This window comes from Ailuropoda melanoleuca, chromosome 3, assembly GCF_002007445.2.
Source record: "Ailuropoda melanoleuca isolate Jingjing chromosome 3, ASM200744v2, whole genome shotgun sequence".
Classification (NCBI taxonomy): Eukaryota; Metazoa; Chordata; class Mammalia; order Carnivora; family Ursidae; genus Ailuropoda; species Ailuropoda melanoleuca.
In genome coordinates, this window is record NC_048220.1 from 23,610,834 (window position 1) to 23,624,980 (window position 14,147).

The following is a 14,147-nucleotide window of genomic DNA, read 5'->3' on the forward strand; positions in this document are numbered from 1 at the left end:
ATTTATTTATGTATTTTAAAGATTTTATTTGAGAGAGAGAGAGGGAGCACAAGCAGGCTGAGGGGAAGGGAGAGGGAGAAGCAGACTCCCCCCACTGAGTGGGGAGCCCGATGCAGGACTTGATCCCAGGACCCTAGGACCATGACCTGAGCTGAAGGCAGATGCTCAACTGACTGAGCCATCCAGATGCCCTCTATGGGTGTTTTTAGTTGCATTTTCTAGCCCCTTCCCCAAAACTAGGGCTCATACTGGTGTTTTAGGGTTCCTGTCCTGCAGTGATTTGGGGATATCACCATTTCAGTCACCAGCAGGGGGAAGACTAGTTGTTGCCTTCTTTTCTGCTTCCCAACTTAAAAGCTGAAGCCCAAGGGTATGTGAGTCAATAGCAAATGATATCTTGAGTATTTCTGGAGAGAGGGAAGATCTCAAGCAGTGAGTTTAGCCTGTTTGTCCTTGAGTGTCGTGTGGAGGGCTTCTAGTGCTTTTTAGCCCATAGAACGTGCTACCATTACCTGCTTCTGGACCTGCAGCCAAATAGGCACCTGACTTTAGTTCTGCAATGCTGTTTCTGATACTTCTTATCTGCTAAGATGTTTCTCTTGTTTTTGAGTCTTGCTATTTCTTTTTCTCCCTTCATATTTTTAGCTGTTGTTATTTCTGTGTGGAGTAAAGATGGGTCCAAGCATGAACTTAACTGCCTACATTTAAACCCAGAAATTGAATTCTAGTTTCATCACTTACGACTCAATCTTTTCTGCTTTGTAGCTACACTTTATCAATGGAGTATTATTACTAGCCTGCCTAAACAATGCTACATAAAAATTTAAAAAATAGGGGCGCCTGGGTGGCTCAGTCAGTTAAGCGTCTGCCTTCGGCTCAGGTCATGATCTCCAGGTCCTGGGATCGAGCCCCTGCTCAATAGGGAGTGTGCTTCTCCCTCTGCCTCTCCTCCTGCTTGTACGCTCTCTCCCTCTCTCTTTTTCTCTCAAATGAGTAAATATTTTTAAACATTTAAAAAATTATACATGAGGCTAATTGAAAACGCCATATTTTGACACTTGCTCTAAAAAATTTCTTTGGGGTGCCTGAGTGGCTCAGTCAGTTAAGCATCTGACTCGATTTCAGCTCAGGTCTTGATCTCAGGGTTGTGAGTTCAAGCCCTGCATTGGGCTCCAAGCTCAGTGTGGAGCCTATTTAATAAAACAATAATTAAAACTAAAAGAGGGGTGCCTGGGTGGCACACTTGGTTAAGCATCTGACTCTTGATTTTGGCTCAAGTCATGATCTCGGGGTCATGGAATCAAGCCCCGCATTGGGCTCTCCGTTCAGCATGTGAGTCTGCTTGTCCCTCTACCTCTGCTCCTCCCCCTGCTCATGCTCTCTTTCTAAAATGAATAAATGAAATCTTTAAAAATATAACAATAAAAGAGGGGCGCTTGGGTGGCACAGCAGTTAAGCGTCTGCCTTCAGCTCAGGGTGTGATCCCAGCGTTATGGGATCGAGCCCCACATCAGGCTCCTCCGCTATGAGCCTGCTTCTTCCTCTCCCACTCCCCCTGCTTGTGTTCCCTCTCTCGCTGGCTGTCTCTATCTCTGTCAAATAAATAAATAAAATCTTTTAAAAAAATAAAAATATAACAATAAAAGAAAAATTTCTGCAACGATTCACAAAAGTTCAATCTAGTGCTGTCAGTGCTAGGTTTGGGGCAAAGTGGTAAATTAAAAGAAAAGGTGGGTTTGCCCTCCTAAATTCCATAGTGAGGGAGAGAGAAATTAATATAATAATCTTAAATATGCACATTATTTATCAAAGAATCACATACCATTGAGAAGTACTAGGAAATTTAATAAACTATAGAAACCCCACAGGGAAACGGTTCCCCAGAGATCAGTAAGCATATAACACAAAATCTTTACATTTTTAATTCTTAGCAAACTAAAGGAGCTATCATGCATTTAAGCAGATAAAATTTAAATTTGGCTTCTATAGGCTCTCTTAAATGAAAATAATATTGTTTATCCTGGAATTGTATTTGGTTTTGTTCATCAGAACTATACATCATTAAGTTGTGCACATTTATGATACTTAACAATTATTTCAGTTTTAGAAGTTTTTTTTAAGACACAGAGTGTAGGTCTGTACACACAGGCAGGGCAACCTTTTCTAATGCTTTGTGATTAAGTAGGGCATGTCCTTGGGATTTAGCTTTTATCCAGGCAAGGGAGAAAGTCCATGTTTATACCTTGGCTGCTCTTGTTATCAAATCGGAAAGTTAAATTGTTTTTAGATTTTTTTACACTTTTTTCCTCAAACTTTTCTGTGTGTACAGGGTCAGGGGACTAACAGTTAAATATAATATTTCATTACTTTCTGTTTAGGCCGGGTTTCACCTGCTTCCTGATTTTGAGCTTGATTGTGTAGCAGGCTTCCTTGCTGGAGACCTACTAGATTGCTTTGCCCTCTGCAGCCTCAGGTGTCAAGTAGCCACAGTGCCCTCTCACCAAGGATTGACAGATGATTGAATTCCTTCGTTCTTTTATTCATTCACTTAGTCCTTTTTACTAATAGCTGCATAGCAAATGCAGGGCTGCCTTATGACTTCCATGTACCCTATGCACCTTACTTTAGTAAAGGGCCCCTTCCTCCATAAAAGCCTTTTTTTCCCCCTTAAGTACGCTCCAGGCCCAGTGCCAGCCAACGCGGACTTGAACTCAGGACCCTGAGATCACGGCTTGAGCTGAGATTAAGGGTCAGCGGCTTAATTGAGCCACCCAGGTGGCTTAAATGCATTCTTAAATTGTATTTTATGACTGTTGGTATAAGGATAACTATAAACCACGCTGGATTCATTATTTTATCTTAATTATCATCATTAAATTTTCTTCTGACTTCAAAAGAAATTATAATTAGAACATTTCCTCAGGTCCCTAATACCATCGTGGCTCTCAACACTGCCTTATAAGTCGGCCCTGCTGAGTGCTCACGTTGTTCCAGGAGTTGCAGTTGTGAATAAAACACAATGCTTGTGTTCATGGAGCCTACAGTCTAGCTAGTGAAAAACAGAAAATTAAGTACATTTAGCTTGCGAGTCGATTAAGAAAAATAAGGCAGATAAGGAGAATATGGAGTCTGGAGAAGGGTGGCGATTTAAGTAGAATGGACAGGGAAGTCCTCACTCGGAAATACGTGAACAAAGACGTGAAGAAGGCCTGGAACACCCCAGGTGTATATTTGGGAGAAAAGCGACTGGGGAGAAATGCGACTGAGGAGAAAGAAGAAATCATCGCAAAGAACAATTCCTAAACGCAACTCTCCCTAAAGCGCCGCTCCCGAGTTACGTATTTCCGTAGTTTATAAGCGAGGTCGCAAAAGGTCACTAGAAACAAGTGCCTGCCGCAGCAACCTCCATTTTGCTTTTGGGCACCGACTTCGAGTGGGTTTCCGCCTCGCCCTCATTTCTTTCTCTCTCGTCAGGATGGAGGCCGTTTTTTCTACACCTCCGAGTGAACATCAGAGAATCCCGGTGGCGGGGGTAGAGGAGCAGCGAGAGCCAGCCCAGGCGAAAATGTGGGGCGGGCCTCTCTGCCCTCATTCAAGATGGCGGCGCAACCCTCGCGCTTTGTCCGGTCGGGCGGCGCGCATGCTTAACCCGCCTCTCCGGCCTGGCGTCGGGGGCGGGTCTGCGGCGGGGGGTGGACTCGCGCCCTGCGGCCTGGCCTTAAGTCATCTGCGCGGCGGCTGCCACCTCCGGCACCCGCTTTAGCGTTCCCTGGTTTTGGAGGGGAAGATGGAGCCGGTGACCGTCGCGCCTGACAGCGGCGACCGGCCGGGGGCTCCGGCAACCTCAGGCCTGTCGGCTTCCCAGCGTCGGGCCGAGCTGCGGCGGAGGAAGCTGCTTATGAACTCGGAACAGCGCATCAACCGGATCATGGGCTTTCACAGGCCCGCGAGTGGCACGGGTGAGAGCCTTCCGTCTCCCCTCACTCTCCCGCCCACCGCTTTGAGTCTTCAAGATCATTCTTGCTTTCCCTGTGACGCCTCGCTGGCCTTTTGACAAAGCCCTGCTCTCTGACCTCCCCGCCTGTCCCGCTTCCTAGGTGATGTCCCAAGTTCTCACTTACTAACCCCCGGACGTTTCTACTCCCTCTCCTCAGTATTCCGTGGGCTTCGCTCTGAGATTATTCCCATCTCTGCCCCAGGCTGCGACGCCTTGGCTCCTGAGTCCCTACCTATGCCATGGTGCTCTCTGTCCAGTTATGCTAGAGAGACGCTGTCTTTTTCGTTCCCCACGCCCTCCCCTCTCTTGAAGGGCGCCCGTTTTATCCCCAGTCAGATTGCTCATGACTATCGTGCCCCTCAGGAAAATGCTTTCCTTTATTTTCGTTCCAAATGCTTTCCCTCAGTGCCTTTCCTAGCGTCTATCTTCTTTTGCCTTTGGCTGTTACTCTGTCGGCCCTCTGGAGCTTGTGTTTACTGAACTGCTCCCTAGTCCTTCCTACATGGAAATGGGACTCTTATGGTCATACCCTGGTGTTTGTGTTCGGTGCCCTCAACACTGTCATCTACAGGCTTTCTACAACAGGAAAATAAAACTGGGTGACCGTTCTTTATACCCCCAACAAGTGGGACGTGCCCACCTGAGATCTTCTCTCCTAGTATGCTGAGATTGATGTGATTGATGTCAGGAACCGCATTTAAACCCTAAAGAGAGTTCCTCATTTCTCGCCCAATGCATGCACAATTCAGTGCATATTCATGTGAATATTTATTGAGCACTTAGTATGTGCTAGTGTTCTCTAACTTTCCATTGATTGCCTTTAGTAATTGAGCTTTATTCAGTGTTTGCAAGCTGCTTAAAGCTTTGTGATTTCTGTGGGCTTTAGATAGACAGCCCTGAGCTTTTAGATAGTTCACAAGTTAGCAGGAAAGATAAGAAGCACTATTTCAAATTCTTCTAGAACAGTAGTTAAAAGACACATTTCTCCCTTTAATGATTAACAGCAGGATATTATTTCCAAAGACATTAATTGTCTTTCTCAAGCTATATTCTGTATTTTGTTCTTTTGCTTTGAAAATTCTGCCACTAAAGGTTTTGTTTTGCTTTTAAAGCAGAACAGCATCCTCAAACTGCTTGATTACCTACTAATGGCTCCCTCACTACAGTAGAAGGATTACGTAAACAGTAGCTTTACTGTAGGATATGCCACACCCTATGCTGACAGGACTCTGGATTCAGAAATGTAGTATTAAAACACAGATTTTGAAAAGCTTTAATGATTTTGTATTTTTAATCAAATAAGCTAGAGCAGGCAATGTAGTCATTCTTCTGGGATATATTATCCATGAAAACCTGGTCTTTATAGCTTGCTCCATCCATGACCATCTTTCCTAATTTGTCTGCTAGTCTTGTCTTCCTACTCCCAAAGTTTGGGTTGTATCCTCTGCAAGAATACTCTTTTGGGGGCACCTGGGTGGCTCAGTCGTTAAGCATCTGCCTTTGGCTCAGGGCGTGATCCCGGGGTCCAGGGATCGAGCCCCACATCAGGCTCCTCTGCTGGGAGCCTGCTTCTCCCTCTCCCACTCTCCCTGCTTGTGTTCCCTCTCTCGCTGGCTGTCTCTCTCTCTCTCTGTCAAATAAATAAATAAATAAAATCTTAAGGAAAAATAAAAGAATACTCTTTAGGGGTGATATATGTTTGAGGGTGTGGAGGAAGGAACCAGTTTATGTTTTATGCAGAATCAGTATTTCGATTCAGAGACTGCAGAGTTCTAACAGCGGCATATTTTTTAATATTAATGTGAAAGGTGTTTGCCGGTATACACTACATAAGGGTTCTAAATTTCTTTCCTCAGAAGAAGAAGGTCAAACAAAATCAAAGCAGCAGGACAGTGACAAGCTGAACTCCCTCACCATTCCTTCAGTTTCAAAGCGAGTAGTGCTGGGCGATTCACTCAGTACAGGAACAACTGACCAGCAAAGTGGTGTGGCCGAGGTAAAGGGGACTCAGCTGGGAGACAAATTGGACTCTTTCATTAAACCCCCTGAGTGCAGTAATGATGTAAACCTTGAGCTCCGGCAGCGGAACAGAGGGGACCTGACAGCAGACACTGTCCAGAGGGGTTCTCGCCATGGCCTTGAGCAATACCTCTCCAGATTTGAAGAAGCAATGAAGCTACGGAAACAGCTGATTAGTGAAAAACCCAATCAAGAAGATGGAAATACGACAGAAGAATTTGACTCTTTTCGAATATTTAGATTGGTGGGATGTGCGCTTCTTGCCTTTGGAGTCAGAGCTTTTGTTTGCAAATACTTGGTAAGCAACATAATGGAAATTGCAAATTGGCTATATAATGAGTGCTTTTAATCCGTGGAATTGATGGCCAATGTTACTATTTACCAGATTCAGGTGGCTGTTTGGAGATAATATTATAAACTGCTTGTTCACCTTAGATGTAGATGAAATGTTCTGGTTAAATACAGAGCCCAACAATAATTGGTTAATTCTTTCTGCATTCTAGGTAGCATTTGAATGCTTTATATGTATTAATTGATTGAACCTCATCCGTCTGATTCTGTGCTTTATGGATGAGGGAATGAAGACTCAGAGGTTAAATCATTTGCCCATGGTCACATAGTTACTAAGTGACAGCTGGGCTTTAACGCAGGCAATTTCTTCCCAAAACCAAAGGGTAAAGTATCTACATGTACTACGTAATAATTACTTTTCAAATAATTTGAAACCTTAAAATGCAGTTCCTGTGGTCCTGAACATGATGTAATTTTTCTGTGATTCAGCAAGCACTTCGACATTTTATAATGTTGTAGTATCATCATAATGGCAGTCTGTTTTCATTGTGCCTTCACCCAGGAGAAATGAAGAAAAGCATAGCTCATAGTTCAGTGTCTTGCTCTTAGAAGTATTTCCATTCACTAGACATTTTAAGAATACCTACCAAGTACCTGGCACATAGCAAATTTTTCAGATAATTAAAGTTTATATTACTCAGCAAGAAAGTTTNGGGCTCGATCCCATAACGCCAGGATCACGCCCTGAGCCGAAGGCAGATGCTTAACAGCTGTGCCACCCAGGCGCCCCGAGCAAGAAAGTTTTTTAAAATCTATTTTATGCACAGTTTTTTCTTAAACAGAATCTGTTGTACAGACTTTATCTGACATTAAATTGTCATTATAGCTTTCAACATTTAATGAGATGTGTAGCTGCTTTTTTCCCCCCCTTTATTTAAAGGGCTCTGTGCATCTAGGATTTTAAAGTTATGTCCTATTTATGTGTGAGGTGGATTTTTTTGTTCGTTTTTTTTGAGTTTTCTTGCTATCATATTTTCAGCTGTTATTTCTCACTGCTTTCACTCTACGTCCATCTGGTAATGTTTGCTCTTTCACTCCCTTCATAATATTTTTAGTTTTAGGAATAAATGTAAATTAATTACTGTTTTGGTCTTTCTGATTTAATTGTGCAAGAATCCAGACAACCACACCATTTCATCTATAGTAAGAATAGCTTGTCCTTTGGATGCCAGCGGTGTAGCTAATGAGATCATTTCTTGTCCCATGTCTGGGAATGTATGGCATCTAGTGAGTACTGGGCCTTTCATGTGTGCTTTGAAATTGTTCGTTGATTACCCCTAGATGATAGAAACCTTACTGCATGATGTGTTATACATCTGTCACCGTTGAATATTTTAAATCATTTAAAGAATAAGTTTTTGTGAGTGTAGACATTTTGGGGGATATCGAAAGAATGTGACTTGACTTGAGAAACATGTTTTATGATGAGATCCAGTCCCTTTATTTTTTTCACCCTTGTGCAGAAACAAGACTGGTTTCAGCCACTAAGATTAAATAGATGTATATTTTTTAACGGTTTTTTTGCTTGGAATTTTATAGCTGCTGTTAGTTTGGTTTGTTGTGATTTGAATGATGATGTTGGAAATACATAATTTTATCTTCTGTCTTCACAGTCCATATTTGCTCCGTTTCTTACTTTACAACTTGCGTACATGGGACTATACAAATATTTTCCCAAGGTAAATTAAAACTTTTTCTAAATTATGTTGATGTATTTAGACTGAATGATGACTAGATCATTTTAAGAACTTAAAAAAAAAAAGTAGTCATAGTCATGGTCTGCGTCAGTGCTACAAGAAGTGTCACTGGCCCACCAGTGCTGATCTTAAAACTATTTCTGTTTGTAACAAGTTCAGAAAGTGAGTGATTATAAAAGAAACTTTTTGGCAATTTGACATTGCCGTAACATTTTTTTCATATTTTACAAAAATATTGGTCTGTCATGTTGGGGGAAAACCTTAACCACAGAGTTTGAATAATATTTTTCTGAGAAAATGTTCAGTTTAATTACTTAGTGACTTTAGTAATACGTTTTATCTGTAGTGAAGGAAATTAATTTTAAAATGGGTTCATTTATCTTACTGTGCTCCTTACTGGATACCTAATAACAGTGTGCTGTATCTTTAATGTCAGGGGCCTGATATTTCCAAGAAATGTTTGGCCAAAATTACAGAACAGAATCACGGAGAGTGTCAGTTTACCTAGTCTGCTTAACTGCAGATGTAAACACAGTTTTAGGGGACTTGGCTGGTGTAGAAAGTAAACTCACTGATGTAATTGAGTTATGTGTGAGGTTTTGTTTTGTTTTGTTTTAAGATTTTACTTATTTATTTGATACAGAGCGAGAGAGTGAGCACGAGCAAGGGGCAGGGAGGGGCAGAGAGAGGAGGAGAAGCAGGGTCTCCACTGAGCAGGGACCCCGATGTAGGGCACAATCCCAGGACCAAGGGGTCATGACCTGAGCCTACAGACACTTAGGCAGACGCTTAACTGATTGAGCCACCTAGGCACCCCCTGTGTGAGTTTTTTACTGGAAAACAGCTACTTAGTCATTTGCTTAGTCATTTGTAATGCACTGGTAGACCTCATGTATGTTTTTAATGGGTTTGAAACATTTATATTTATGAAGAGTCAAATAGGTTATTTATACAAAGTAAAAGAATACAGAAAGAAATGTAATTTTCTTTTATTTGTAAATTTATTTTAATTTTTTGGACGATATAGGTGTATATTTATTGAATGACTATAGTTTTGCAGTAGCAAAGTTTAGAAACAGCAAAGATATCTACTAATAAATGACTCATTAAATTATGGCATATCTATTCAGAGTGATGAAGCTCTGATACACGGATAATGGTAAGCTTGCCAAGAAATACTAAGAGAAGAAAACAAATGCAGAATGGGATCTCTAGTATGCTACTTTGTTTCATAAAAAGGAGAAAAATAGGGGTGCCTGGGTGGTGCAGTTGTTAAGCATCTGACTCTTGGTTTCAGCTCAGGTCATGATCTCAGGGTCCTGGGGTTGAGGCCGTGTCAGGCTCCACACTCAGCATGGAGTCTGCTTGAGGTTCTCTCTCTCCCTCTACCCCTCCTGCTCATGCTGTCTCTCTCTCTCTCTCTCTCTCTCAAATAAATGGATAAAATCTTTTTAAAAAAAAAAAAGGAAGAAAATAATACATATTTGGTATTCTTGGATATGTGTGAAGAAACTTTGGAAGAATTTTTTTTTTTAAGGTTTATTTATTTGAGAGAGCAAGTGGATGTGAAGTTGGGGGTCGGGGAGAGGGACAGGTGCAGTCCCTGCTTAGCAGGGAGCCTGATATGGGGCTCAGTCCCAGTACCCTGAGATCATAACCTGAGCCGAAGGCAGCCGCTTAACCACCTGAGCCACCCAGGCGCCCCTCAGCTCAGGTCTTGATCTCGTGGTCATGAGTTTGAGCCCCATGTTGGGCTCCACACTGGGCATGGAGCCTACTTGAAAGAGAGAGAGAGAGGGAGGGAGGAAAGGAAAGGAAGGAAGGAAGGAGGGAGGGAGGGAGGGAGGGAGGAAGGAAGGAAGGAAGGAAGGAAGGAAGGAAGGAAGGAAGGAAGGAAAACCTCTACAACGCTGAGATCAAGAGTCGCACACTCCATTGACTGAGCCAGCCAGGTGCCCCATATACTCTGGAAGAATATTACTCGAAACTATTAACAGTGGTTATTTGTGCTGGGAGTGTATATGGGTTACTAGATAAATGGGTGAGAGAAAAGGAAGGGAGACTACTGTATACTTTTTTCTCAAAAAACATTTTGTTGTAACTTTTTTAAAAGATTTATTTTACTTAATTTTTTAAACTTTATTTTTTGAAAGATTTTATTTATTTATTTCACAGAGAGCACAAGTAGGCAGAGTGGCAGGCAGAGGGAGAGGGAGAAGCAGGCTACCCGCTGAGTAGAGAGCCTGATATGGGAATGGTCCCAGGACTCCTGGATCATGATATGAGCCTAAGGCAGACACTTAACCAACTGAGCCACCCAGGCGTTCTTTATTTTTTATTTTTTAAGATTTATTTTATTTATTAGAGAGAGAGAGAGTGTGTGCAGGGGGTGGGGAGGGAAGGGTAGAGGGAGAGAGAGACTCCCAAGCAGACTTCCCACTGAGCATAGAGCCCATTATGGGGCTCGATCCCAGGACCGCGAGATCACAACCTGAGCTGAGATCAAGAGTCAGGTGCTCAACCTGACTGAGCCACTCAGGCGGATTTTTTTATTTTTTTAAGTAATCTCCACATCCAACATGGGACTCGAACTCAGAATCCTGAGATCAAGAATTGCATGCTCCACCAGTGGAGCCAGCCAGGTGCCCCTTGTGACAGTTTTTAAACTCATAGAAATGTTTAAAAAATTGTACAGTGAACTCCCGTTCATACTTACTACCTAAATTCTATCATTAACATTTTGTTATATTATCATGTGTCTATCCAGTTTTCCATTTTCAATCCATCTTTTGTTTTTTTCATCTTTTTTCTTTCTTGATGTATTTCAAAGTATGTTATAGATGTAAATGTCAGTATGCTTTACCCCTACACATTTCGGCCTACCTACCATTAACTACAATTTAGTGGTGGTTTATGGTTCTTCTTCTTTTCTTTAAGGTAAAATTTTCATACAGTGAAATGCTCAAGTCTTTAGTATACCATTCCGTGAGTTTTGACAACCTGTGAAACCCAGATCCTTTCAGGGTTTACAATGTGACTGTCAGGACGTTCCACCATACCCCTTTCCAGTCAGCTTCAGCCCCTACAGCCTGAGAATCTCATTTCCTTTTTCCCACTGTAGATTAGTTTTTGCCTGTTTTAGTGCTTCATTTTTTTAAGATTGTAAGTCTATCTCTACACCCAGCATGGGGCTTGAACTCACAACCCCGAGATGAAGAGTTGCATGCTCCACTGACTAAGCCCACCAGGCGCCCCTGCTTTTGTACTTCATATATTTGGGATCATTCCTATACATAACGTTTTGGTACAAGGCTTTTATTCTGCATAATTTTGAGGTTCATCCATGTTGTTGTGTGTATTGGGCTATCACCCCTCTTTGTTTTTTCTGAGTAATACATTGTGTGACTGTCTCCATTTGTTTATCTGATCTCCTGTCCGGGGACATCGTTTCCATTGTTTCCAGTTTTTGGTTATTACGCCTAAAGCAGCTGAGAATATGTATGAATCTTTTTGTGTACATAGGCTTTGATTTCTCTTGGGTAACAATAGCTTTTTATATGTAAAAAGTTTTTGGGGTGCCTGGGTGGCTCAGTTGGTTAAGCGGCTGCCTTTGGCTCAGGTCATGATCCCAGGGTGCTGGGACTGAGTCCCGTGTTGGGTTCCCTGCTCAATGGGGAGTCTGCTTCTCCTTCTCCCTCTGCCTCTCCTCCTTGCTCGTGCTGTCTCAAAAAATAAATAAATAAAAAAATTTAAAAAATCTTTAAAAAGGTTTTTTAATCATGTGACTAGATTTGGTGGTACCAGATCAACTAAGTAAATGAAAATTAAGCATTGAATGTCTTTAAAAATTAGACAAGAAAATTTCATAAGGAAATAAATGTTCAGTGATATCCTTCTGCATGTGTAACAAGTGTGAATTCCTTTGCATGTGTAACAAATGTGAATCCCTTAGAGCTCTACAGAATGTTCCTATGATTCTGTCACAAATAACTCTGTACTTAGTATGGCTATCACTCTTCTGACTTTTGTTGTCTAAGACTTCCCTCCGATAAGATTTTTCCTCTCATTTTTGTGCATCTAAATCTTGCTCATTCTTGAGGGCCTGTTTTTAATTTTGCTTCCTTCTGAAATCCTTTGCTGAGCTTTCTTTATACACATAATCCTGGAGTAATATTCTGTCTTCTTTGAGCCACTGTGTCATACATTACTCATGTCCTTCATTTAGCAGTTATTTATGCCCCGTGTAGTAATGTTTCTCCCGTTTTTGTCTTGTGCTATTGTGTACAGCTTAAATTGTTATTTATGTCTTGTCTTCCAAGGTAAGACTTTTTTTTTCACTTTTGATAACACGAATGGTGTCTTTCCCCCACTGCCTAGCTGTTTGCTGCTTTACATATTACATGCTTAGGAAATGTTTGTTGATATATTACTGATTGATGTTTTGAAACTTCATTAACAGCTTTGAATCAGGCAAAAATAGCAGCACTGATAATGTTTGATAGAGCTTAAGTAGTCTTGTGAAAGCTGTAAGATTTATCGAAGTCTTTCTGTGTACAGGGTGAAAAGAAGATAAAGACAACCGTACTAACAGCTGCCCTTCTATTATCTGGAATTCCTGCTGAAGTGATAAATCGATCGATGGATACCTATAGCAAAATGGGCGAAGTTTTCACAGATCTCTGTGTCTACTTTTTCACTTTTATCTTTTGTCACGAACTCCTTAATTACTGGGGCTCTGAAGTACCGTAAAGCTTGCGGCACTCAGCGGGAGAAGCTTACCAAGAGTGCATGCTCTCCTACGCTGCAGTGTCTCTGAAGGAGGCAAATGGGTTTACACCTTCACGTGATTCTTGTACTTGATAGGGGCTGTAAAATCATTTGATTAGGAATGGAATGGCAGGTTCCCTGATTTAAAAGCGTTGAATTTGTGTTAATACTGTTGTGAAGAATAGACTTCCATTGTCATTAACTGACTTTTCTTGTTTAATTAGAATCCCTTGTCTCCACTTTTCTCTAACTTCTAAGGTTTGTAATTCTTCTTTTGGGAGCTGAGCTGCTGCTTTTAGGAGAGCAGATGAACACGGTCTCAGCCAGCCCCAGGGCTGCAACTTGTATTTGTGTTGTTCTGTCCTGAGAAATGGAGCTGTCTTAAAAATAAAGTGAAAGAAACTGAACTGTCTAATGTTAAATCTGCACATGTTAACTTAAAAGGGCTAAATAAGGTAGCTGATTTTATCTTTTCTTGTCGAGTATCTTAATTTTTATTGCAGTGCGAATATGGAGTAATGAAAGAAATGAACATTCATACATGTGAAATTAGAAGGTATTTATGAAGGTATTTATTTTAATTTTTATTTATGAAAAATTATTATTATCATTTTAAAAGATTTTATTTATTTATTTGACAGAGAGAGCACAAGTAGGCAGAGGGAGAGGGAGAAGCAGGCTCTCTGCTGAGCAGGGAGACTGACGCGGGGCTCAGTCCCAGGACCCTGGGATCATGACCTGAGCCGAAGGCAGCCACTTAACTGACTGAGGCACCCAAGCACCCCTATTATTATTATTTTTTAAAGATTTTATTTATTTATTTGACAGCACAAGCAAGGGGCGAGGCAGACAGAGAGAGAAGGAGAAGCAGCCTCCCCTCTCAGCAGGGAGCCCTATACGGGGCTAGATTCCAGGACCCTGGGATCATGACTGAGCCACCCAGGTGCCCCTATAAAAGTTTTTTTATTACCAAACTCATAACTGGAAATTTTTACTTTTTGAGTTTTCAATTTCTAGAAGTAAGGTTTTTAATTTATTTTTATTGTTTACATTTTAAAGATTTTTTTTTAATTTTTAAGTAATCTCTGTACCTACCGTGGGGCTCAAACTCATGACCCCAAGATCAAGAGTTGTGTGCTCCTCCTGCTGAGCCAGCCAGGTGCCCCTAGAAGTAAGGTTTTTAAGCAAACTAGAATAGCATGATTAGTACATATAAAAATGGGATTTGAAAATTGACTGGGGTATGCAACCTAGTATCATAAATACCCTTATAAATAACTTGGTAACACTATCATATTTGGAAGGTTATAAAACAT

The 14,147-nt window shown here is 41.4% G+C and overlaps 1 protein-coding gene across 2 annotated transcripts; it reads left to right on the top strand.

Annotated features, from left to right (window-relative positions):
* Positions 1 to 3,669: 3,669 nt before the first annotated feature.
* On the top strand, positions 3,670 to 13,238 carry CAMLG (calcium modulating ligand). Of its 2 annotated transcripts, XM_002912920.4 has the most exons (4): positions 3,671 to 3,959; positions 5,854 to 6,314; positions 7,981 to 8,046; positions 12,622 to 13,238. In XM_002912920.4, exons 1-4 carry the CDS (start codon positions 3,788 to 3,790, stop codon positions 12,811 to 12,813), a joined length of 891 nt encoding a protein of 296 aa, XP_002912966.1. In that variant the 5' UTR covers positions 3,671 to 3,787; the 3' UTR covers positions 12,814 to 13,238. The 2 variants fall into 2 exon arrangements, with proteins under 2 accessions (XP_034511918.1, XP_002912966.1); XM_034656027.1 differs by lacking the exon at positions 7,981 to 8,046 and having other exon boundaries at positions 3,670 to 3,959.
* Positions 13,239 to 14,147: the final 909 nt, after the last annotated feature.

Coding starts and splice junctions, on each gene's coding strand:
- CAMLG (XM_002912920.4), top strand. CDS start 3,788: ATGGAGCCGGTGACCGTCGCGCCTGACAGCGGCGACCGGCCGGGGGCT. Junction 6,315..7,980: donor CTTTTGTTTGCAAATACTTG/GTAAGCAACATA, acceptor CTGTCTTCACAG/TCCATATTTGCTCCGTTTCT. Junction 8,047..12,621: donor TATACAAATATTTTCCCAAG/GTAAATTAAAAC, acceptor TTCTGTGTACAG/GGTGAAAAGAAGATAAAGAC.